General features: G+C 42.4%; 1 protein-coding gene across 24 annotated transcripts in view; it reads right to left on the bottom strand.

Annotated features, from left to right (window-relative positions):
- Positions 1 to 27,369, bottom strand: part of OMA1 (OMA1 zinc metallopeptidase) — a 263,442-nt gene that overhangs the window by 170,395 nt on the left and 65,678 nt on the right. For 20 of the 24 annotated variants that reach the window (XM_063600906.1, XM_063600909.1, XM_063600940.1 and 17 more), the window contains one exon: positions 24,239 to 24,694. The exons of 3 other annotated variants lie outside the window; for them this stretch is intronic. In XM_063600906.1, the coding sequence (XP_063456976.1) occupies positions 24,485 to 24,694 (210 nt within the window). In that variant the 3' untranslated portion in view covers positions 24,239 to 24,484. Of the gene's footprint in view, positions 1 to 11,614; positions 12,887 to 24,238; positions 24,695 to 27,369 lie in introns of those variants that run through there. One more of the 24 variants, XM_063600911.1, reaches the window with a different exon arrangement.

The raw sequence follows: 27,369 nt of genomic DNA, 5'->3' as shown, positions 1-27,369 counted from the left end.
GCAGAAAAATGTCCCCAAAGGGATAGCTCTTCATCAGTCAGGGGCACACCCATAGCAGGGGCTCCGAGTCAGCCCAGAGCAGGGCCCTGGCTCTACCTCCACTCAGTGTATGACAGTGGGCAGATTACATCACTTGTCTGTGCCTCACTTGCGTCATCTATAAAACGGGCATCTACCTCGCTTAGTTTTGTGGAGATGAAATTACATAAAGTATGGAAAGCATTCAGTACTACGCTCAATACTTGGAATCTCTCAATTTTCTTTTCTTCCCTAAATTCAGGGTAACACTGTAAGGGAGGGTCAAATGAGGGAGAGCAACTGATTTCAAAGACTGGGATCTTGGGGGATCCCCATACACATAGGAGAGAACTGAAGCACAGAGAGGTCAAGAAAATCATCCCAGATCACACAGCTCAGCTGGGATTAGAACCTGGATTGTCTGGCTACAGAGTCTACATTCATAATCACTATGTTTTACCAATTTGTCTGGGGGGAGGGTGTGAGTTGAATACTAGAAGTGGGAAGGTGATGAAGTAGGTTCTTTGTAAGGAAAGAACTCAGAAATGCATTAACTATGGTCCGAAGCAGAGCAGGCAGGGGTGGGAGTGGAATGGAGGCATGGACAGGAGGGATGTGGCAATGGAGGAGTGTGAGGACTGGGGAAGGCTGAGGGAGGAGGGCAGAAGGAGGAAAGGATCAGTGGGGATTTGTATTTGCCAAGCCTGTGGCTGGTTTTTGGCATGTGTAACTTAGGGCCAGAAAGCAAGGTTTGGAGAAAGATGATGACACAAATCTTGAAAATATCCATTGAGTCACCAAATACTTATGAAGCTCCAGCTACATATAAGCTCCACCACCTCCAATTAGGCCTTAAGTATGGCTCAGAAATACCTAAGGAGCTTGCTGTTACAATCCTAGCACTCAGACCTTACTATAGACAAGTCAGTATCTCTGGAGGTGAAGCTATGGGCATTGGTATTTTTTAAAAACATTCCAGGTGATTTTAATATGCATGCAGGGTTGAGACCCCTGGAATTCATTATCTCATCTAATTCTTACAGCATCCCTGTAAGGTTCTATTATTATTATCTCAGAAAGACTAAGAAACCGCTCAGAAGGAGCAGAGCCAGGGTTTAAACTTTAGTCTATGTGCCCGGAAAATCCATCCTTTCTGCCAGTATGCAAGCTTATAACTTAAAGGAGTCTTAAAGTTTGCCCTGTTCCATCTCCTCTCATTTTGCACTGCAGAAAATCGAGGTCTCAGGATTGGAAGTGAACTGTCAGAGGTCACTCATACCAGTCATGTCAGAGTCCAGACTCCAACCTGCCTCTCCTGGCCCTCAGCCCAGAATTCATTCTTCCCAGCCAGGCTGCATTCTGTTTTAGTCTAGAATATTGATCCAAGAAGTAGTGAGGAAAACCACCCGAGAGTCAGACAGTGCTCCCTCCCTCCCAAGGCTGGAAAGACAGGCACGGTATTTCAGGGAGGTAGTGAGAAAAACAGTCCCAGCTGGCCACCTCCTCATGTCTACACAATAGCTCCAGCTCAGTGACAGCCAAACCCCTTATTAAGCGGCCTGTGCCATCTCACCTCCTGCCCTTGCTGAACTTACACAGCTCATGTTGTAGAGATTAGGGAAAAAAATCCCTTAACCCCGAGGCAGAGCAATAACAACATGGAAGCCAACGGGGAAGGCAGTTCGTTGTGTTGGCTGGAAAAATAACGAAGGTGACATTTAGGGCTGCTCTGGCCTCCCTGTCATGGAGTCTCATCATTAATTTAACCGTCTCTGTTACAGACAAACTTCCTAGTCAGTCTTGGAGTGGGGGTGAGGGCTTCCTGTCCTCTGTGGCCCATTAAAGATGTAGGAGTCTTCTTTTATTTCCCTCTGTCCCCCCAGTCACCTGAAATCTAGTCTCTGTCCAATTCCTGGTGCTCACATGACATTTCTTCAGGAGAGCATAATTGGCTGTTGTTGACGGGGAAAGGTGGGGAGAAAAGGCAAGAATGGTCCGCTACACATCAATGCTCTGCCTGGCTGATAGATGCTATTTATTGAAAGCCCATGATGGACCACTCACTCATTCATACATTAATTCATTCAACAATTAGTTACAAGTAACTCATTTATGTCAGGCACTGTACTAAGTGCTGAATATGCCATTTGATCCAAACAGGCATGACCCCTGTCTTCCCGGAGCACAGAGTCTAGTGCTGCCCAATACAGTGGTCGCAAGATTCACGTGGCTTCTTAAATTCAAATTGGTTTAAATTACATATAATTAAAAATTCAGTTTCTCATTTGTACTAGCCACATTTCAAATGCTCAATAGCCACGTGTGGCTAGTGGCTGCCATATCAGACAGACAGAACAGTCCCATTGTCACAGAAAGTTCTACCAGACAGCACTGGTCTAGTGGGACAGGCAGACACTTTCTATATATTCTTGCCTCTACCCCTCAAAGATCCTTTGGAGATAGGTGTTGTTTCCCCATTTTAGAGAGGAGGAAACAGTGATCAGCTGGTCAATTTGGAGCCAGGATTTGAATCCAGGTTTGTTCTACTCCAAAATCTGTAAGTAACTAAAAGGTACCAGCATCAAAGCTACAGGTAGCAAAGTGGTTAAAAGAATATGTTTTGCAGGCTGGGTACAGTGGCTCATGCCTGTAATCCCAGCACTTTGGGAGGCCAAGGTGGGTGGATCACTTGTGCTTAGGAGTTCGAGACCAGCCTGGCCAACATGGCAAGACCCCTTCTGTACTAAAACTACAAAAATTAGCTGGGCATGGTGGTGCATGCCTGTTATCCCAGCTACTTGAGAGGCTAAGTCAGGAGAATCACTTGAACCCAGGAGGTGGAGGTTGCAGTGAACTGAGATTGAGCTGAGATTGTGCCACTGTACTCCAGCCTGGGTGACAGACAAAGATTCTGTCTCAAACAAAAACAAAAACAAAAACAAAACAACAAAAAAACGGTTTGCAGTCTACTTACCAAAGTCTAAATATTAATGTGGCTCAGGTTTTTTTAACCTCTTTGAGCCTCAGTTTCCTCATTATATAAGGATAGTCATATGGTCACCTGATATTAAGGTAGAGATGAGTGGTGAGATAATATATGTGTGCATGATGCCTGGAATGCAAGTCCTCAATGCATGGTAGGTGTTGTTTTGGATAAGAAAGCTGAGTGTAAGATAGGAGAATGAACAATAGCAGCTTAGGACCAGAACAGGATTAGCTCAGAAATCATTTCTTTGGAAAAGTTAAGAAGACAAAAATTAAAACCGCCAAAGAACATAGAGTGGGCTCAGGATTTTGAGCATTGCGTTATCTACTGCAATGTTACAAAATCACCAAAACCTAGGATCTTAAAACAATAAACGTGAATTATCTCACTGTTTCTGAGGTTCAGAAATTGGGGAACAGCTTAGCTGGGTAGCCCTGGCTCAGGATCTCTTGCAAGGTTGCAAAATAACTGTTGGCTGGGGCTGTATAATCTGAAAGCTTGACTGGGGCAGGATAATCAACTTGCAAGAGAATTTAGTGATCAGGCTGTTGGCAGGAGGCCTTGGTTTCTCTTGGGCTGTTGGTGATCATACTGGATCTTTACCACATGGGCGTCTACACAAGGCTCTCCAAGTACTCTTAAGAATGGTAACTGGCCTTTCCAAGGGCAAGAGGCCCAAAGGAGAAAGAAAGAAAAAGAGAGGGAACAAAAATAAGAGTGCAGAGAGAGAAGGAGCATCCAGTCTTTTTATAATGTAATTTCACAAATAACATACTATCATTAATGCTTTATTCTATTTATTAGAAACAAGTCACAGGGCCGGGTATCGTGGCTCACACCTATAATCCCAGCACTTTGGGAAGCCAAGGTGGATGGATCACTTGAGGCCAAGGGTTCAAGACCAGCCTGGCCAACATGGCAAAACCCCATTTCTACTAAAAATACAAAAATTAGCCTGGCTTGATGGTGCATGCCTGTAATCTCAGCTACTCAGGAGACTGAGGCATGAGGATCACTTGAATGTAGGATCCAGAGGTAGCAGTGAGCTGAGATCATGCCACTGCACTCCAGCTGGGTGGCAGAGTGTGACTCTGTCTCAAAAAAAAAGAAAAAGAAGAAAATCACAAAGTCCAGTCCAACCTGGACTAAGAGAGGATTTATACTCCACATCTTGAAAGGAAGAGTATTGAAGAATTTGTGGACATATGTGAAACTACCATAAACATGAACTGGGCTAAGTGCCCAGAGCTCCCTTTGAGCAGAGAGCATGGATGACTCCACAAGAATTGAAGCACAAAGTCTAGGCATATATATATATATATATATATATATATATATATATATATACATATATATATATACCATTTTACCATCCAGGAGCTCTGGGTCAGACCCAGAGGGTATTAAGATGCCTGATCCTATCAGATGAGGAAAATGGCACCAGTAGGACATATCTGTGGTAGAGATGCACATACGTGGGACTGGGCAGGGAAGGAGGGTGCATTATCTGTATTTCAATAGGATATGACACTCAGTACCCATACAACCTTTCTTCTAATTGGGGTGTTGTGTTTGGAGAGGTGGGGACCAGAAACACTTCTACAGAGAAACATTTCCAAAATTGCATTGTTTTTTATTTCTGGCCAGAACATCTGTCCTGAATTCCTGTCTCCCTTCCTTCACTTGGCATCAGGTTGAATAGTGAGAAGGAGAAGGAAGAAATGAATAGTTACTGAACACTTACTATGCCATTTTATTTATTTCTCATAACTGTCTTATCAGATAGGTGTCACAGGCAGACTATTGGAAAGAGGGTCCCTTCCCACGCATGTGTGTAGCTGTCCGTAGTCCTGAATCTCATTGCTCTCTGACTGGGCTCCACCCAGACAGTGTGTATAATGATTCATGGGAGCTACGGGGAAAAAACATATTGGCCTTTCAATTTAGATATTTAAATTTAAAATCTATGAAGGTTTACTAAGATGCAATTTACAGATGAAAATGAATGCTCAGTATTTGTCACCTACTGTTTGTCAGAGATCCTGGAGAAAGTGTAAGTGCCCCATGGTGCAGAGGAGCCACCCATGACACTCTCACTCCATGTGTGGCTTTCAACATTTTATGGTTGATTAGGGATTACTTGTGCCCAGTCAAGTAGAGTTACAGATTATATTATTTAAAGTACTAGAGCTGAGAAAAGATTATGAAAACCTTCTGTACCAGATAAGAGTTTCACTGGTTATCCCAGTGGGCTGGGTACTTAAAAGAGTCATCAGTGTAAGCAAGCATTTTTCTTCCATTAGTAAATTATTTTAAATTACTATTTATTTTTATCTCATGCTTTTAAAAACCTCCATCTTAAAAATGTCCACTTACGTATGTTTTAGAAATAAAATATTAGTACAGAAGTTAACTGTGTACTGTGTTAATATAGAAATATATATACATTGGTACTAGAAGCTCAAAATTTTTATTGCCAGTATAGGAATACGATCAAAAAAGAGTGAAGACTACTGCCTTAGAGTCTAGTTCTTTCTTTTAATGTGATTGAAACTTGCTCTCATTCTTTTGGAGCAATTAAAAGTAAGGAAAAGGCAGGGGCAGCTAGAAGGGAAGAAGCAAAGATGGAGACACAGAAGAGATGAAGGCTTTGGCGGGCCAGCACTACTCAGGGATGGCCCAAGAGAAAGCAAGAGAAAAATCTGTCCAAAGCTGTTTTCACATAATCACAGTAACCAAGGACAAAACCACAGTCAACCCCAGCTAACCTACTAAGCAGCTAAAAAAGGGTCAGAAAGGTACATACACATCAAAGGATGTGGAGCCAGCAACTGTGGAGATGAACAATGGTGGTTCTGTGAGCACCCCAAAGACTACCGATGAAGGCACTGAACTCTCTCTGAGGCTGAATTATTCCCAATGGCTCCTGATTTTTTCTGTTTTTATTTTCTATCCTGATGAGAAATGCGCTGATTTTCACCCTGTCTCAGAACAAATAGAACTTTGACATGTAGTTCACAATTTATGTAACTGATTTCATATACTTCTGCCAGCTGTATCATGTCTCTGACAATTACAAATATTTCTCTCCTCACACCAGGGAATTGTGGGGCATCCACAATCATGCTGCTCTCCCTTGTATGCTACAGTCTGGGTGCTATTCCATCTGACACTGCAGGCAAACAAACTGAGGCTGACAGGGGTGATGTTACTTACCCAAGGACTCAGGGGGGTAATTGGCAGAGAGAAGATTGAGATCCACATCGATCTGAGAAGGTTCCTTAACTAAATTCTTTTCTGTATTCTAGGTGTTAGTCTGGATACCATCAATCCCAAGGCATCTCAACCTGTAGCAATTTTTAGACGTTCAGGGTATCCCCAAGCTGTTCTCAAAACTTCAAAAGTCTCATTAAAATGGCACAATACAGGTGATTTTTTAATGAGTACAGTGTTTTTATTGGATGAAATCTTTCAAGGGTGGAGTTAATGATGTAAGAAAATCAGATATGTGGTCATCGGTGGTCAGAATATGGGGAGCCATTGCTTTAGATTTTCACCCAGAAGACAAATATCCCGCATTAAATCCCTTTAACTTCAATAGCATACAACTTAGCCAGACTTCTTATTAAGCAGGTAACCTCAGGCTGTTCATTTGACCTTATGTGCTTCAGTTTCCTCCTCTGTAAAATAGGGATGAAGACAGACATACCTCTGAGTGTTATTGTAAGGATTGAAAGAACTGAAACATGTATAGAACTTAAAACAGTGCCTGACACATAGTAGGAATTCAGGGACAACTGTCGTTCTTATTGCTATAACCTCAGCTTCCTTGTCTGTAAAATGGGGGTAGTTTATGTACTATTTATCTCATAGGATGATTGTAAGACTCAAATGAAATGGTGAAAAAGTGCTTCATAAGCAATATCATACTCTGAAGATGAGAAAGTATGCTGCAATTTTCACTCCTATGTCTCACATATGAAACAAGTCTAAGAACAGTGTATTCCAGCCAAGAAATTAAAAGCTTTGTTCCTTTGGAGTCAAGAGTGTGTCCCTGCACAGATCAATGTTGCTGAAGTGAAAAGAGAGAGATTTAATTACCTTGAGCCTTAGTGCCTTCCCCACTGAGAGCAGAGAGTTCCTGGTGAGAGGAGTAGCTGAGTGTGGAGGTGACAGGTCGTCGTATGAGTGCCTGGGGACTCCTAGACATAAGCTCCGTCACCTTCCTAGGGCCAGACAACTTGACAAGGGAAGAGCTGGCTCCAAGGAGAAGGTGTGAACCTGTGTCTTTGAAAGGCCATGATCTGTGATGAAATCTGTTTTGTGTGTGGCACCCTGGGGAGAAGGAGGCTAAGGCTGCCTTCCTGGCCCTTGCATGGCTGTGTGTAAATCTTCATGTTCAAGGCATATGGTGTTTGCATACACTGGTATCCACATCCTAAGGGGTATGAGCACCCACATACTGAGTCTCATATGCATAAGGTCATATGCATGCTTGAGAGTCTGTGTGTACATGTATCTACAGCCTGGGCACATCCTGCATGCATAAATGGGTTTGCATGTGGATGCTGCTTCTGCCTCCATGGGCAAAAATGTGCATCAATGTCTCTGCACTTGGCCTGGTGGACATTTACAGATGTGGATGGCCATGTGGACCCACCTGTGTGAGTCCATGGCATCACAGATATATGAATTCTGTACATGTCCTTGTCATGTGTTTCAGTAGAGTTTGAGAATCTGAGACAGGCTGTGGGGTTGTCCACTGGGACCATCTGTGGAGCTCAGTCTCCAAGATTGTGGGTGAATGCCCCAAAGCTAGGAAGAGATAGGAAGGTTTGCATGAAAGAAGCTGAGCTCACAGCTCCAAGCAAATGGATCTTGCATCCAGCCAGAGGGGTCAAGGAAGACCAGATACTAAATGACAGGAGGTGCAGAGCCTGGGCTGTGAGGAGGAGAGTTGAAGAGCAGGGAATGGCACACTGCAGAAATGTGGAAGCAAAGTGCTCTGGCCACCAGTCCACAACTGCCAAGCAGGCACAGGAAGAATAGCATTTTTGTTGTTTAATTAGAGATGTTTCGTTAAAGATATCATACCAGCTATACCATGTGTATGCATGGAAGACATCAATGTGTGTATTGTCATGCATACACTGAGGTCTGTATTTGTACAGGTCCTTCCCAGGGCTTGACATATGCCCAGGGCATGTCAAGGATTTCCACTGTTACTCAGACAGCATTTAGACAGCACTAACTGTGTGCATGATATGTTTGGGAGAGGATGGAATGAAGTGGGATCGTGTCCCCTGTCCTTGAGGTTTTTATATTCTAAATGGGGCCAGAAACAGAGAAATATGCAAGCAGAGAAAAATTATAAAGCAGCATAAATAAGATGGGTAGGAATTCTACTGCCTAGACTTGTGTTTAAGCCTGAACTTGGCCTTGTACTAGCTGTGTGGCCTTGTGAATGTTATTTAACTTCTCTGAGTTCCTTTTCCCTCATCTATCGGATATAGCATCAATATAACACAAAGATATAGCACTAGGTTGCTGTGAGAATTAAAGGAAGTAATATATCAAAGGCACCTAATAAAATATAAAGTATAAAGCAAATACGATGGATGTGGGCTTGCTCAGGCAAGCTTCTTGGAGGAGGAGACGAGAACTGACCAGGGTGATGGGCAAGGCTAACCCTAGCCCAGGACAGGATGCGACCATTCTAAACTCCATATCAGGCAGCCCTTGCCCTCACACCTCAGCAGTATCCAAACACCAGGCTTCCTCTAATCACTGAATATCGGGGCAGGAGAGGACCTTAGAAACATGAACCTAACCCATCATGTTGCTAAGGCAGAAACAGACTCAGAAGAGCTCACCAAAGCCTTTCCAGAAGTTTGCAGGAGTAGCTGACACAGTGTGAGGCACTGTGCTGGTGCTTCTGCACACATTCTCAGCCTGGGTTATTGGCTGAGTTGCTGTTAACCAATACAGTATCTTTATCAAATAAGAAAAGTACTCTCCTCTGGACAGGTGCAGTCCACCAGAGACTCGCATGACAAGCTGTAAGCAATGTTGTGTGAATGCAAACTAGAACACTGCCTCCTTCAGGCAGGCACAGCCCCTGAGCACACCACTGGCCACTCAGCCACAAGGTGGACTGCAGTCCCCCTCTCCTCTCAGGCAAACGCCCTGCATGACCCTAGAGAGTGGCTGACCCTGGGTTTGAGCCTGGCTAGGGCAGGGGTCAGCCAACATGTAGGCACTGATGATGTGGCAGGAAACAGGACATCGTCCTCACCCCCGCAGGAATTCTCAGTTTATTGCAAGAAATGACAACAACGACAACGACAAAATGTGCAACCAATCATTGTAAAAAGTTCCGTGGGAAAAGGAGGCTACAGGCTCAGAGGAGGACCCCAAACCAAGCCTCAGGGTCAGGAGCAGCTTCGTGGAAAGATGGTGAAGGATTTAGGACACAGTGAGGTGTAGGTATATTTGGCACACAGCAGCGGTGGGAGTGCACAGCTTTTACATTTTGATGCAGCCCCATCAAACCAATGCATTGAAATGGCCCCTAAATCAAAAATGGATCCATTAAAATAATAATAGATACCATTTACTGGGCACTTACCATGTGTTTTAATTCATGTACTTCTGTCACAACCTTAGGAGACAGGAACCGTCATTATCCACACTTACCCATGAGGAAACTGGGGGGTTCAGTGCCTTGCCTGCGGTACCCATGGTCAATGGCAGAAATGGGGGCTGCTGTGAAGCTGTGCCCCTCACCACTACCCGATGCCACCTTTTCTCAGGACTGCTTCCCTTGGCAGATCCCAGGGACAGGGGCTGAAGCAGAAGCCAGATGTGCAGGGTGACCAAATCTAGGGGAGTGTGGTGGCCATGGAGAATATTCCTCTCAGATACCCAGCTTCAGGGAGCATGACTGCCCAGCGGTCCCACAACTGCTTTCCAAAATCTAGCACAAACGCTGTGTCCTGACTGCCCCTGGCCACCCCCAGCCAATGGAGGAGCAGGGCAGGGATAATGAGGAAGGGCCCTTCCTGGAGACATGGGACTCCTCTCGTGGGCAACCTTGGCTCCTGGACTCCCAGACAGCCTTGCCAAAGTTTCCGTAGGATTGTCTAAAACACTTCCCCCATCCCTCCCTCCCCTCCCTTGCTCCTTCACCGGGAGTCAGGTCTGCATCGTGGACTTGTGGCTTTTCCAGCCTCCCCTGGCCTCTACATTTTTTCCCACAGGCATTTCCCCTAACAGATTTCTTGCATGTTTAATCCTGTCTCGGTTTCTGCTTTCTCGGAGGCCTGAACTAACACAGATGGGGTGGGTAGGTCTGTGTGGAAGCAATGTGGGGGCCCAAGGGAGGTCCCTGAAGCCAAGGACTTGGAGCCTGGAAGGCAGATGAATGGGATACTCAGGAAGAATGCACAAGCAGCTGTCACGGGAAGCCCTGACACTCTGCTCATTCATCTTCAGGCCTCAGAGAGGCTGCCCTTTCTTGAAAGGGACAATCCTTCTTCCCTGCCAAACACCCTCCTGTCTTCCCTCCACCTACCCTCACCTGGTCTCATCTGGAGGTCATTCTTCCAGGAAGCCTTGGCATTCCACACGGGTGATGTTTTGCCTCCTTTTACCACCACAGCCCGGTTGACCAGCGCCTGTCCCATAACTGGTCTGTGCAGGGGGAGCTGTGTTTGTGCATCTAAGCCCCCACTAGTTGGGGGACTCCTTGTGGTGGGTGTCAGTCTGAGCCATTCATCACTGTATCCAAGTGCCTGGTGCAGTAGTGCCTGGAATGCAGGTGTTGTTGAATGAATGAATATGTGAATACATGAGTGAATGGCCTCACAGTAGATCCGCGGCTTGCCTTGTGTGATGCAGATACAGTGCCTGGATGTAGTGCCTTCCAGGGGACAAGTGGGACCAGAGAGTCTGATATGAACCTGACCTTGCTAATGAGCAGGTGGGTGGCTCTGGCCATTCTCAAATTCACTGAGCCTTAGTTTCCTTATCTGTGAAAAGCAGTGATAATGCCGAACTCCCCAAGTTGTGAGGATAACGCCAAACTCTTTGCCTGAAACATGTAACAAAGCGGCTGTCACTGTAACAGGAACTCAAACACATCAGGCCCTGTGGCCTGGACCCCAGCTGCCCCACTGCAGACCTATTGCCCATATGTAGCAGCGCTCAAACAAAAGCAGAACGTCTGCTTTTTTGATTATATTGAAAAAATAATTACTTAGGCTTTGCCGTCTGCACTACCTGCCATCTCTCTCCCCAGTCCCCGTTTTCTCTTCTCCTGATTATTAAAAACATAATAAACACATATTGCTCCCTTGCTACTGTCATAGCCACTGGGGATTAAGAAATGAGGAGATGAGAGTCTTCTTTCTTAGAGCTTGTGGTCCAGTGAGGGTTGGGGAGAGAAAAAGAATAGAAACAAACATAAAAATAAATAATTGCTACTCGGTGCAGTAAAAGCCACAATAGACTAAGACTCAACTGCTGGCATGTGACAACATATATCCGAAATTTCCCAAAACATTGCCAATTTCAAATTATTTTATTATTTTTCACTAGAAACAATTTGTTGGGCATGATTTAATATGTTTTAATTTTTTATTATGAAATACTTCAGGCATATAAAAAGCATAGGTATAATGAACAACTGTGTACCAACCACGCAGCGTAAAATACAAAACCTGTTTGCATTTTTCTTTTTCTCCCCAGTGGTAACCTCTCTCCCGAATTTGGGTTTATCTTTCATTAGCATGTTTTTGGTTCTTTTGTTTCTTTGTTTGTTTGTTTTGAGATGGAGTCTCTCTCTGTGCTCAGGCTGGAGTGCAATGGCGTGATCTCAGCTCACTGCAACCTCTGCCTCCCGGGTTCAAGTGATTCTTCTGCCTTAGCCTCCCAAGTAGCTGGTACTGCAGGCATGTGCCACCACATTCAGCTGATTTTTAGTAGAGACAGGGTTTCACCATGTTGGCCAGGATGGTCTCAATCTCTTAACCTCGTGATCCACCCACCTTGGCCTCCCAAAGTGCTGGGATTACAGGCGTGAGCCACCGCACCCGGCCCTTAGTGTGTTTTTATGCTTTTGTCACATATGTACTCATCTACAAATTATATATGACATTGTTTCACAAGTTTTAAAACTATGTATAAATGTTACATACTGTATGTATCACTCTGCAACATTTTTATTTTTGCTCAACATTATGTTTTTGAGATGTATGCATGTTGATGCCTATATCTCTAATTCGTCCATTTTGACTGCCCTATAGTATTCCATTGCATGATGATATCATAGAATTGATCTGTTTCCCAGGTGAGAGACGTGTGGGTTGAAAAACAGAGTCACTGTGTCTTTGCATTAGCATTCTTCAGGAAGTAGACACCAAGATGGGATTAGCTGTGCATGAGATGTATTGGAGAAGCTCTGGTGCATGACAAAGGAGAGGATCAGGAGGAGGCAGAGAGAGCCTTCAGACCATGATGTGGGTCTGAAGTGCGAGAAAGGAGAGTGGGAAAGAAGGAGGAGGAAGTAGGAAGAGCTGTGACTACAGTGCAGTTCTAAGAAAGTTTTGGCCAGGTCAACAGGGAGTCCTCATGCAATAGTCATCCATGACACCATCTCATGTGCAGCAGGAACAGCCCAGCTCTAGTGCCCCTGCTATATTCAGTTACCATGGGCCTGAAGGTGTGACAAGTGGAGCATTTGTCAGTCATGCATGCCACAGAGGACTCACTTGAAGAGTGATCTGAGTGGTACCCCCTCCATGGCCGCTACACTGTATATGAGCAGAGAGGAAGCAGAAACATTCTTCCTGGCAGACCTTCTTTCATTCATTCATCCTCCGTCTTATGAAAAGAAAAGTGAGATGTTAGAGAAGGTTATCACAGGACAGGGTCATTAAAGCTGGGTCCTAAGGGACTGTCTCAGGCATCATTGCTGGCCAGCAGTCACAGCAAGCCACTTTCATTTATTTTTGGTATCTATGTTGAGCTCTGCTGCCAGGAATCTGCCATCAGTGATCCAAGAGGCTCCATGGTAAGGCTTTGGAATCACACAGACCTGCATTTTATTCTCATCTCAGCCATTTGGGCATTGCATAACATTGTATAAGTCTTTCACTGATGTAGGTCTCACTTTTGTTATCTGAAAAATGAGGATAACCAGACCTATCTCATGCAGTTGTTATAGGGATTAAAAAACATGATGTAAGCATAGAGTCTGGCACCAACAGTAGGTGCTTTAAAAAAAAAAAACATTAGTTCCTTCCCTATCCCACTACGACATTATTAGGGGAAAAGAAATCTTTTCTTAGATGTAGTAATTTTTCTCAAACTGAGTAATGTTAAAAAACTTAGGGCCTTAGTTCTGTAAACTCCAGCTATCTATAGCAATCGGGGTGAATCAGAATGATCTCCACTGAACCTTCTAATTCACACCCATCACTCTTTCTAAAGCAGCAATTTGTGATTAATCTCACTCTAGGGCTAAATCAGTCCCAAGCGCTTACAAGGCACTTGATAAAGAAGCTCTCTGATTTATAGCAAACACCATTATTGAGCGGTGGCAGGGAGAAGCCATTGGGGATTTGTCTTGCTGGAAACTCTCTCTGCCAGAGCCATTTCTTCTATTTTCCTGGGTAAGAGCTCAATTTATTTCAAAATAGATGGATGGAGTTCCTTGGTGAGGTAGGAGGAAGGGAGGACTTAGAGAACTTTTAAAAATAAATAATAATACTTAATATTTTAAATTTGTGAAATTCTTTCAGCTTCCACAGACATCAGGACTTGATATAAGGCTAGGCATATAGTAGGCCTTCAATAAACGTTTGTAGAAGTGTACAATCATCTCATTTACTCTTCACAGCAGCCCCAGGAAGTACACTGAGGCCATTCTTCCCATTTGACAAAGAGGGAATTTGAGGTTGGCAGCTACGAAACAGCAAAGCTGGGACTTTCTCTTTATTTATTTATTTATTTTTATTTTTAATTTTATTTATTTATTTATTTTTGAGATGGAGTCTCACTCTGTCACCCAGGTTGGAGTGCAGTGGTGCAGTCTCGGCTCACTGCAACCTCTGCCTCACAGGTTCAAGCGATTCTTGTGCCTCAGCCTCCCAAGCAGGTGGGATTACAGGTGTGCAGCACCACACCCAGCTAATTTTTGCAGTTTTAGTAGAGATGGGGTTTTGCCATGTTTCCCAGGCTGGTCTTGAACTCCTAACCTCAAGTGATCCGCCCGCCTTGGCCTCCCAAAGTGCTGAAATTATAGGCATGAGCCACCGCACCTAGCCAGAGCTGGGACTTTTCATGCAGATCCAGGCCTGATCCTTATCCTTCACCATGCCATCACCCTCAATGGTCCAGGAGCAGCACTGTCAAACCCATTCCTGGAGCACAGATGTCTGAAGCACTGTCTCATCACCAAACTGGAAACCTGGTTAGCGAAGACTGCAGTTTCTTTTTTGCCTATTGTTTGGGCCCATGCGGTTCTATTCCAGAACATGTTTATCATATATTTGCATCTTGCACGCAGTCCGTCTTCCTGACTCCTGTCTACTTAAAGCCTGGCTCTCCTTCCAGCGACCTTCATGAATAGCTGTCTTATCTTTGCTTGAGCATCTCCTATGACTGAGAGCTCCCTACTCGGCTGCCCAGTGTCAAGAGCTCTTCTTATTTGATTGAGCGAACCTACTGCCCCTGGAATGTAATTCCCCTGGACTGTAGACTTGGATCCAGGCAGAATCGTAGCAGCAAAAGCTTATTAGGCCTTCCCACTTACGAGCTGTGTGACAGAGGGGAAGGGATTTAATTTTTTTAAGTCTTGGTTTTCTCAGTTATAAAATGGAACCAATACTATTTTATCAGTAGGAATACTTTTAGGTGCAAGTAAGAGAATACCCAATAAATGGTGGCATAAATAATAAAGACACTTAATATCTCACTTCACAAAAAGTTTTGAGGCAGACAGTGCCAGCATTGTCCCAGCAACCCAGTGCCACTGGAGTTCTGAGGTCCTATGTTGGTATCCCCAGGATTTCCTGGGCCATGATATCTTGACACAACACTTGGAAGGCAGGGATAAAAGACATAGGTAAAAACAAACAAGCAAAACAGACTTTTCTGTGGCCTCTCTCTTCTCAGGGAGGAAAATATTCACTATCCTTGGAAAGTACTTGACTTTGTTCTCTTTCTTTTTCATCAGATCTAGTTACACACCTGTTCCCAGACCTGGCCCTGGCTTAGGTGAATAGCATTACATAATTGACTTAGACATTCATGATGTCTCGGGCAGGGAATACTGCCACCTAAACAAAATGAAGGTTTGCAGAAAAAGAAGAGGAAAAGTGGCTGTTGGCTGGTGATATGGTTTGGATCTGTGTCCCCATCCAAATCTCATGTCGAATTGTATGTAATCCCCAATCCCCTTTTTGGAGGTGGGGCCCAGTGAGAGGTGATTGGATCATGGGGCAGGTTCTGATGAGTGGTTTAGCACTATCCCCTCTGTGCTGTTCTCGTGATAGTGAGTGAGTGAGTGATCACAAGATCTGGTTGTTTTAAAAGTGTGTAGCACCTCCCCACCCCTCCTGCTCCCGCCATCTGAGGTGCTTTGCTCCCCTTTGCACTTCTGCCATGATTTTAAGTTCCCTGAGGCCTTCCCAGAAGCTGATGCCACCATGCTTCCTGTACAGCCTGCAGAACCATGAGCCAATTAAATCTGTTTTCTTTAGAAATTAGTCTCAGGTATTTATTTTAGCAATTCAAGAACAGACTAATACAGCTGGGCAACAACAGCATTATAGTGAGTGCAAAATTGGATAATATATGCAAAGTGTTTAGTAGAGTTCCCAACACCTTCTGCTTCATAAATGTTAACTATTACTATTGCCTACTATTATGATAAACTTTCATAAAAAGTAACCAGGGTCCCTCTGATCATCTCTTTTCCCACTTAGGACTTCTGTTCACCTTCAATTATGCCCTACCTTGATAGTCATGCTCCTTGGAAGAAAAAGACACCCTAGGTAGGGCTATCTTATTGCCTAATCCCATGGAGTGCTACTCACATGTTACTCTAGGGAATGTACCCTATGGAGGTGTGACTGTTAGCCTCAGTCCTGAATAGGAGTAAAATAGTTCTTCCTCATCTGTCTTCACTATTTCATCTGAGATGTGGCCTCCCCTTGTCCTTGGTATATTTGGTCCTGATATAACTTCATAGTTTTTATTTTGTTTTATTTTTGTCATTGGCACTTTTCATAAGTCTTGCTTAGAAACAGCCTGAATCAACCTCTTTTCAACATCATGGGTAAAAGAGGGAGAAGCGTTTCCCTTCAAGTGAGTCAGTGACCAATTGTGGCCCCTGAGCTTGACCATGGGTGCTCTATCTGTTCTTCTTAGGTCAGTGGGGATGTGGGGAGGGGGCCTCCCCAGCTCTGCTGGGACATTTGAAATAGTTCAAAGAAAGAGACCTCACCAGTAGAGGACAGAAAATCCAAGGTGGGTAATGGCTGGTTATTACTTAAAGCTATCTTGAGTAGAAAACAAAAGACCGATGAAAACCCCTTCTTACACTTGTCTCTTGAAGTTCTCTGCCTTACAAAAGAATCTCTGAAATAAATGGAGTCCTGGAAAGAAGTGAATCTGCTCTCAGGCTTTGGCTCCAAAATTTTCCTTTATAAATCACGTGTGGAAGTAGGTGGAGCATACACCACAAAGCGAGAGGGAAAGAGGAGCAGCCAGCAGTGGCCACTCACCATGTGCCAGGCCCCTAAAGGCATAAACCCACTGCCTTCTCAGGGTGCTCTATGGGCAGGTGTTATCGAAGATTTGTTAAGAGAGGAAGTGGTCCCAGGAAAACAAAGTAATTTAAACGACATTTCCCCGCACCACACTGTATTGTCATGCTTTACAAACCATCCAACCAGCCAGAGCCAACCTCCCAATGCTTAATGCTTCCAAATAGCATTTCATCTGAGACCCAAGAGCTTGCAAGGCCAAGGTAAGTCTTACCTGGGAGGTCTGAGTCAAGTCACTCAGACTCTCTGGGCTCAATTTCCTCATTCATAAATAACATGGGACAATTTTATCTGCCTCATAGAATTGTTGTGGGAGTCAAGCAAGCTACTGCATGTCAAGTGCTTTCAGAGCTTGGTTTGTAAGAGGTCTCAATAATGAATGCTAGCCATTATTATTGCTCTTGTTACTGCTCTTATTGTTAGGGACTTGATCTTACCAAGCCCTAATGACCCCATCTCCAGAACAGTCTGACCCAAGAACGCTCTGCAGAGAAAGTCTGAGCACCGCCAAGCACACTTCCCAAGACTGGTGTGTCTTCCTAGCCTGCGTTTCCTTCACATTTCAACTCCAACAGATTTCTGTGTTCTGGATGAAGCTGTTGAGCATTAACTCTGCAATCTGTTCTGGCTGTTCAATAAACTTCTCTTCCCGGACAAGCTGTCACATGCACGTAAATATCACTTTATGCCTGGACTTTGATTTCCGAGTCAAACTTCTACTTCATGGTGGCTATTAGGGTCATTCCCAATCCAGAGCCTAGGAATCACCAATAAAGCATCAAGCATTCCTGTGGAGTGTGGATGAAAAAGATGAGGATGCCAGAGCTCCTGCCCTCAAGGAGCTTTCAGGCCAATAGCCAGCTTGCAGCACAATGGGATAGGTGCAGTAATAGAGCTCTTTGCATGGCCACAACATACAGGTGAGGATAAACTGAGCTTTCGAGAGGCTTAGTTACTTGCTGGATCTCACAGCTGGTAAGGAAGGCAGGATGTGAACTCAGATCTTCTGACCTTGAATCTTCAGTGGTTTCCTAAACTATAGGTTTGTGCAAAAGTAATTGCCTTTTAAAATTTGCCATTTAAAAGTAATGAAAAAAAAAAAAAGCAATTACTTTTGCACCAACCTAATAGTTCCCCTGAGAGAAGGAGTTGGTTCATTGTGATAAGCTCAGGTCAAAGCTGGTGGCCCATGTGACTTTGGGTACCTATTAGGGTCCAAAAAGTACCCTAACCCCTGTGTTGCCAAGGGTCAACTGTATGTTCCTGAGGCTGCTGGGCCTTTTTCATGAATACCTTTTAGTTAGCTGATTGGCTCATTGCAAAGGGAGCTGGTGTTGAGAGATGAGACCATGGGAAGTTTCAGGGACTATGGATCAGGAGAAATGCTCTAGGCATTCAAACAAAGCAAAGATCCCAAATAATTGTTGCCCTACCAATTGTTTTCATTTCTTGTGTGTGAAGGGAAGCATATTAAAGACAGTGAAAGCCTTTGAGTCTCACAGACCTAGCTGAACTCCTGGATTACTGTGTGACCTCGGTAAAGTTACACAGTCCTGTGAACCCTCATTTTCTTATCTGTAAATTAGGAGAATAAAACATGCCTCACAGGGTTGCTGTGAAGATTAAAAGGAGAAGAATCTTGCCTTAATAGGGCTCAACAAATACTAATTCCCATTTTCCCAGCCCATCATCTGGCGAATGGATTGGAGATTCCAGGAAAAGACTGGCCTTATTTCTCCAGATTTAAACATTAGAATGTAGAAATTGATGGAAATCAGGAGCACTCCCCAGACAAGAGCCGTAATGGATTAATAGAATTAGATTAATTATTATTAGTAGTAGTATTGAGACTGAGTCTTGCTCTGTCACTCAGGCTGGAGTGCAGTGGCACGATCTCGGCTCACTGTAACCTCTGCCTCCTGGGCTCAAGCGATACTCCTGTCTCAGCCTCCCGAGTAACTGGAATTACAGGCACCCACCACCACAACCACATCTGGCTAATTTTTGTATTTTTAGTAGAGACAAGGTTTCACCATGTTGGCCAGGCTGGTCTGAAACTCCTGACCTCAAGTGATACGCCTGCCTCAGCCTCCCAAAGTGTTGGGATTACAGGAATGAGCCACTGTGCCTGGCTGAATTAGGTTAATTACACACACACACACACACACACACACACACACACACACGAATCAGACTAAAACAAAACGTGCCACCAATAAAAGTTTCCTTTCTTCTCACACTCAGGTAGGAAGACATCATCATCACTTCTGAGTTGTAGCAGATCAGAGCTAAACTTTTGGAAGTGACCTCTCTTAACTAATAATCTCACAGCCCAGATGAAGACATGTTAGAATATATTAACAAGAATCAGCACAATGCAGCACTTGGGATGTTCAGTAAAGCATATACACGTTACTATATTTAAACCCATAATAATTCTGGGAATTGGGCAGGGCAAATATTACTATCCTATTTTCCCAAATAAATAAATGAGACTAGTGATGTTCCCCTTAATACTTTCAAGGCTACCATAACATCAGAAAGGAATAATTTGGAAAAAACTAAACTCAGTATTTCTGTGCAAAAGCAATAGTTACTTAAAAAAATACAACCTTAAGTATAGAATAACAGAATCCTTAAGTAGAACATCCACCATTTCTAACCTATGAAAATATGATTATACTTTAATATATTGGTCAAAATTAACACGTTAACTTTAATATTCTGAAGGAAGAAAAAAACAAATCTGATTTTAGACCAATGCTGCCCAGGACAAGGTCCCGGGCCTCTTGTGGTCTATGAAGATGGTATTAGGAACCTGTCACCTATGCTTAATATTTCAAAGAGCTTAACTAAAAATTTTATATTTTCTCTCACATAATTAGGTACTCAAACTAATTAAAACAACAATTTTTTTTTTCTTTTGGCTGGAACTTTGGTTACACCAGAGATCACATGATGATCAAAGGTCCTGCTTGGTCTTTGATGATATCAGAGACATCCTAAGACCTGGAAACAGAGCTGCACTGTGACTTATGCCCCATGCTCTGCAGTCTCCTAAACAGCCAGTGTGGTGAGAACACCTGGGCATGAGTCTAGACACACTAACCCTTCAAGACAGAACTTAGTGGTGTAAAACCCCTTGCACACAGAGCCAGGTAATGTAAAAGGAGGCCTGGGTGATTCAGAGGCTGGGAGCGAGCCACTGGCCTAACTTTTCTGATGGAAGTTAGGGGGCAAAGTGTACATGGGTAGAACACTGACAGAGTTTTCTTCCCAGTGATGAAGTGGGAGATTTATCTCATCTCACTACAGATTAAGAATTCTCTGGCTCTCACAAAAACATGTTATGAGGTGATTAACAGAAATTTCATCCCTCACATGTATACATATGCTTAAAATGGATATTTTTACCATCTGTCATAGACTATTAAAATGGGTGCTTTTAAATAAGGGAAAAGGTGTTGGCCCTGCTGTTCACAAGTGAAGGGTGAAGGGAAATGGACATTTTTCATCCTCACTTCCTATATGAGATTTGTTCATGTAAGTGGCAGTACATGGAGGAAGAGGACGGACTTTGGAGTCAGAAGATGGGAGGGTTTGAACCAGTTCTGCCATTGAGAGGTGAGTACTGCTGGACACACATTGACTAATATTTTTGAGCTTCAGTCTCCAGGTAAGTGGAGGTAACAGCTCCCTTTCCAAAGACTGCAGTATAGCTGAAAGAACACTGGATTACAAATCAGTGAATTCTTTAGTTCCGATCCCAGTTCAGCCATTTACTTGAATGCATACTTGGACCACTTGCCTAATTCTCCAAGCTTTAGTTTTCTCCCCTACGAGTAAATGATGCCATTTGTCCTTCCAATCTCATAGGCTGGTTTTGAGGATATAATTCAGTACAAAACAAGACAAAACAAAACAAAAAAACCTTGTAAACGGTAAAGCAAATATGCTAATGAAAACTTGCTATCATATCAATATAAAATTTAAGCTACTTTTTTATCAGATTAAATGTCATTTCAGATAAAATTGTCAAGGAATCATCTTGTTTCTTTGCCTGCTGAAAGGATAAACATTAGGTTTTAATTCTAGTTCTGCCACTTACTTCGTAAGCCCCGTGGTTGCATCTCTCCTAACATGCAGTAGCCATTCTGTTTGGGTGGTGTTGACTCGTACCCATCCTCAGCTTGAATGTTGGATCCTGATAGGTCCAAGCCAATCAAGATAATGCCATCCCCTGCCATGGCGATTGCTTCAAGGGTGCAGTTAGAGTGTTATAGGCTTTGTTTCAATAGCTGTGGTGTGAGTCAGTCACACATCCAGCTGGATGTGAAAGCATGCAACCCTGGGAGCTACTGGCAGCCATCTGGATATCACCAGGGAACAGGTGAGAAAGATTGCAAAGAAAAAAGAGCCCTTGCTCTGATAATATCATGATCCCCTGGATTAAACTGTGCCTGAAGCAGCATACTTCTGGGCTTTTCTGTCAGTTTGAGGCAACGAATTTTCTTGGTTGGGTTTGTGTTGGTTCCTCTGTTCTTACAAGTAAAAAAACCTTAAGGAATACACCATGTAACCTTGAGTAACTTCCATTACCCCTCTAAACTTCAGTTCCGTGATCTATAATAGGGCATAGTAGAATAGAATGCCTACCATAAATAGGGTCGCTGTGGGGTTCAACAGTGCTTGAAAAATGCTTAGCACCACACATAGATGATATGGTTTGACTCTGTGTCCCCACCCAAATCTCATTTCAAATTGTAATCCCCATGTGTCAAGAAAGGTAAGTGATTGAATCATGGGGGCAGTTTCCTCCATGCTGTTCTCCTGATAGTGAGTGACTTCTCACCATATCTGATGGTTTTATGGGGCAGTTTTCCCTGCTCTTACTCACTCTCTCTTGCCTGCCACCACGTGAGACGTGCCTCTTACCCTTCTGCCATGATTGTGAGATTCCTGAAGCCTCCCCAGCCATGTGGAACTGTAAGTCAATTAAATCCCTTTTCTTTATAAATTACCCAGTCTCGGGTATGTCTTTATAGCAGTGTGAAAATAGACTAATAGTACAAAGTATGCATTCAGTATATGGTAACAATTTTTATTACATTTGCAGCTCTAGACTTTGTGTTAAATGCTTTAAGTATATCATTTCACTTGGTCATTGGTCAACCTAGGAGGATTTTTTTTGTCCCCATTTTACAATTAAGAAATGAGGGTTAGAGAGTTTGCATGACTTGTCCAGGGTTCCACAACTACAGAAGCAGATTTTACAGAGTATGATTTTTTCTCTTTTTTTTCAATCCTTTGAACAGATAATTATTGTACAGTGTCAATGTTAATTGAATGCCTATAATGTGCAAAGCATTATAAGTATATAGCAGTAAATATACACACTGTCCTTTAGTTTTAGAGGATAGTCTCACCCGATCTGAATTATAGAAAAGATCAGGTTGAGTTTGTGCCTTGGATTTATTAGCATCATGCTCCTAACAACTAAGTTAACCAGCCTATCATCTAAATCCTATAGGCACATGAAAAGTATTGACAGGAACAAAGTAGTTCTGCAACTAAGTGTAGAAAATACAGCTTATTTCCATATAAAATTTAAAGTATATATATACATCTTGTATTTCAACTGCTATTTAATTTCTTCTAAAGCATTGAGCTGAACTGTAACATTTCTTTTACATTTAATTCCACTGGTTAAAAAAAAATCTTTTTCATATACTATAAAGATATTATCTCTGCTCTTTCTGACATGGTGTCAACTTATATATGTTTCTAGCAAGTATGAACAACACAATTAGAAGTGACAATGGGAATGGAAGAAAAAGTAGGCCTTTGCTACATTATTTTCCTAGGAAATCTGCAGGAAAATCTAATGCTGTGTTTTACTGTTTACCTTTAGGTGACATTCTCCAAGTGTCTTTATATCTTATGGAGTGCCTTTTACAATACTCCAATCACAAGGAGTGTAAAAAATGATTATATGGAGAATAGTTAATGTGAACCTCTTCACGACCAATGTTGTCTCGTGTGCAGATCAGGAAATTCCTTACAAGTAATGTATAATAATCCCTGAGAAACATAAACATCCTCTGAACTTGTCTTCTTAACAACTAGATATTTTGTCTAAGAAGATTTAATAATGTCAGGACACATCCCAAATGAGATTTCACAGGCTTTCACAGGCAGGGGGAGAGGTTCTACTCTCCTACACTGCCTCATCTACGCTTTTCATGTCAATTTTGATAGAAGGGTCTGAGAGAAGAACATATAAAATCAACCTACAGAAAACACAAGTGGTCCCTGATTTCATAATGACGAGATTTTTACTTATATTGAAGCCATATGTGGGGAAGCTAATGAACAACTGAGAATACTTTGTTCCTTGTCTTGATAGCTTAGTCTTAGATATCCGAGAGTTGTAAAAAAATGGACAGATTTGTAGTCAGATAGACTCAGCTTTGTTCTATCTAGATGAGAGACATTGGATATATTATGTAACTTCTTGAAGCCTATTTGTCATTGTAAAGTGAGACTAATAAAACCTAGTAGGGTTATGGAATAAAGATAAATACAGGGCCCAATTCATAGTAGATTCACAATACAAAGTAGTCCCTTTCCTCTTTAATTCTCTAAGAAAATATTTAATTAATATAATGTATTTCAAGAAAAATGCCCTTCTTAGAAATATAACCTAAGCATCACTAGACTTCACTAGTTTGGGAATACAAATATTAAATAACTCGTATTTCCACATTTATATAATGCAGCAATTTCTGGGCACCACTGGGGGTGTGTCTTGTGCTGCTTCTCTTGTTGTTTTCCTCCAGCCGTCTTGTTGATATCTGCTGCTCGGGAAGGTCAACTTGGGGACAGTGCCTTGCCTCAGCCTCTTTTGAGGGACAGTGCCTTGCCTTTGCCTCTTTTTCTTCTCTGGGAACGCGAGATTCCCAAATGGTAATCTCATGGAGCAACCAAATGACATAACCTTCTGTTAAGACTTCAGTGCACCAGGAACACGCTGTGTCTCTGTGGAAATGCCCTCTCCCCCAATTCTGTTTCTTGCTTTGTCATCTGAACCACAAACTGTACTTCTTTTGCCTCCCTATGAAAATGGCTTCTGCCAGTAGCATTTTTCTCCAGTCATCCACAGGTGAAGACACGGAAATTCTCTATCCTGAGGCCCCGTTTTCCACATAATCCCACCCCAATGCAAACTATTTCCTGCAAACAGATACCTTCAGACTGTTTCCCACTTCATCATAACGACCCAGACTTAGAAATCCAGTTTAGGCTCAGTTGAAACATTCTCTACAATAAAAACTACTGTATGGGCTCATTTCTCATCCACTAGGGGTCTGCCTTCTAAATCAAAAGCAAGTAGAAGACAGAGTAAAATGTGTAATATAAATTTATTCTGTGACATTTTCCTCATTGAAGATATTTTAACATAGATTAAAATACATCAATATTTCATGAAAAATAAATTCTAGAAGAATTTAGATAATATCTGTAATGTACATGATTTGACCCTGAATATCCTTTTTTTTTTCACTTCAAACATCATTTTTTAAAAAGTAACATAAAATGATAAGGACTGCAACATTCTTCATATATCTTGTGTCTCATAAATTTTAATTCAACTGCCAGTTCTTTTCTCAACTATGTATGTTAATGGTATTTGCTCCTGTTTTTGAATAGGAAGAGTATCCATTTTCTGTTTCTTCGTGATATTTAGGTCTTCTTTCTCTAATTCTTCAAGAAAATGCTTCATGCTGAGTTTGAATAGTAATCGAGGGTCTGGATTAGACAGTGGTGGACAATTACACATCTCTCTAATTTTGAGAGCCTATAAAGAAATAATAAAATAAAAAAATACTATATATATACATCAATGTATTCAGATTGTTTCAGTAATCCCTAATATGCTCCATGTAAAACAAAGAATGCATTCTGTATTTTTTTAATAAAAGGTATCTTGATTATAACACATAAAAGAGAACCACTGAAAAATCTACAGTGAACAGTTGTTTTCATGATTTGGTCAAACAGTATTATTTTAAAAACAACAACAATAGTATTAATAATCTGTAACAACTGCCCTAATGCTGTTTTGAGGGTAAAAAAATCTTAGAGATACATCTATGGTTTCAGTTAAACTCTAGCAGACCGGAGAATCATTCAGATTTAAAAAGGCTCTATGAGAGATTTTTTTCAAGAAAAACTGCAGAACATAGATGACTGAATATACTGAAAAAAGATATATATAACTGATACAGTCTTGGGTAAAATTGATGATAATAACCTAGTGATATGGTTTGGATATGTCTCCACCCAAATCTCATCTTGAATTGCAGTTCCCATAATTCCCACATGTCATGGGAGGTAACTGAATCATGGAGGCAGGTGTTTCCCGTGCTGTTCTCATGATAGTGATTAAGTCTCATGAGATCTGATGGTTTTATAAAGGGCAGTTCCCCCTGCATATGCTCTCTTGACTGCCGCCATGTAAGACATGACTTTTCTCCTCATTCGCCTTCCACCACGATTGTGAGGCCATCCCCAGCCATATGGAACTGTAAGTCAATTAAACCTCTTTCCTTCATAAATTACCTAGTCTCAGGTATGTTTCATTAGCAGCATGAGAATGGACTAATATACTTAGAAAAGTAAACAAATCAAAATCATGACAATTTTTAACTCCAGGAAAAATAAAACATTGCAAAGGAAGGAAAAGTAATCACAGTGTACTATGGGGCTCAGCTATGACTAGTGCTTACAGTTTAAAATACCAAATCTTGATGAAACCAAAAAGTACAACTTCATCATACTGAGAAGGGGAGAGCTGCATGTGTGTGCACATGCACAGGGTGTGACACTGGAAAGAGAGGGCTTACATCTCATCCTGTAAGGTGGAAAATAATTAAGGCCCAAAATTGAAGTTAGAACGTAGCAACATAAGCATGTTATTTAGACACAATGGGAAATACTAAAAGAATCGTCCAATAGAATTGGAAATAGTTACCCCTGAAACTGATGGCAGGGTCGACGGACTGGCTGCTGATTTAAGTAACTAGCCTTAGAACTAACTATTTAACTCTTCAAAGTGGGTATATGGATAATTTTAAGATATAAGAACCAAAATAATTTTTAAGGATAAATGGTCTTAATATTTTGGAGTTTTAAAAGAAAGACATTTAGGGGAAAAAGCTAATTCAGTTTTTTACGACTTCTGGCTTTCTGATACTGATGTGTCTTAAGGGAAGTAAATAAGGCAGTAAAGGAGACAGTGTTTGAGGGACTGGTAAAATCTTAGAAAGACTATCCAGGCAAGGCCTCACTGATAGGATAATGACTTTGGGGGTCAAGAGGGGGACAGACCTGAAGGACATGAGGAAAGAGACCATGTGGCAACCTAGGGAAAAACCATTCCAAGAGGGAGCTGTGAGTACAAGGGAGATGGGAGTGTGCCTGGGGTGTTTTTGGAACAGTGAAGAAGCAGGTACAGCCGAGTGGAGCAGGGTGGAGGGCAGGAGCAGATTATGTAGGACCTCACAGGTCATGCTAAGGATTTTAAGTTTTACTCTAAACAGCCTGCCTCTAATATTTGTGGGGTCCATGGAAAGAATGAAAATGGAGGCCCAGATACCATGTCTCTAAACACCTAAAAGCAGTAAGTCAAGCTAATACACTACTACTTAAAATCTGTTCTATTCTCCTACTTTGAAGAATACACATTCGAAATTACCTGGAAGTCCAGGTACAAAATTAGAATTCTTGAATTTCAGAACATGTAAGATTGCAGGGAGCTTACTGTGTAGCTCTTGCCACTAGCCTGCCATCTGCCCCCTCTCCCAGCCCTAGCTTATCTGGCACTGTAAAGGGCCTTGTGTGCATGTGTTCAAGGAAGAGGTCCAGATGGGCCCTGAAAGCAGGCTCAAACATGTCTGGGCAAGGAATTCCATTATTCCAGATACCCTGAGTGGGGTGTGGTAGGGGCACAGGTTCTTGTATGCTAACATTTCATTGAGTCCCACAGCAGAGAGGGACTTGTAGTCAGATGCGAGCCAGATAGACGTTCTCTAAGTGAATGGGGTCAGGGCAGAAGCTTGGGTCTAGGAGCACTTCTAGCTCTGATTAGGCTCTGAGTTATCAAGGTAAGCTGGAGAGTTGAAAAAACATTACTTAACGTGAAATTCTTCAGTGGCAGTGGCCTTGTCTTATTTTTCTTTGTATTTCACAGCAGATTTAAGATTTCCTTATATCTACTGAGTGTTAAGTAAATGTTTAAGTAAACTGAATTGACACAACAAGAAAATGTTTCCCAACTATAGTACTTACAGCACTTAAGTAAACAGAAAGTCAGATCCTCAGCTAAATGGTGACCTACTGTCCAAACTGGGATACCTTTGAGAATGAAATGAGATGCTAGCGAGATTTGCACTGAGACATCAGGCATGAGCCATGACTGTCTCTGCAAAATTGGGATGTACAGTCACTCTTGCATTAGCTCCTTTACAATGA

Source organism: Pan paniscus, chromosome 1 (genome assembly GCF_029289425.2).
Source record: "Pan paniscus chromosome 1, NHGRI_mPanPan1-v2.0_pri, whole genome shotgun sequence".
Lineage (NCBI taxonomy): Eukaryota > Metazoa > Chordata > Mammalia > Primates > Hominidae > Pan > Pan paniscus.
Note: the sequence above shows the minus strand (reverse complement) of the source record. Positions and strands in the feature narration are given on the sequence as shown.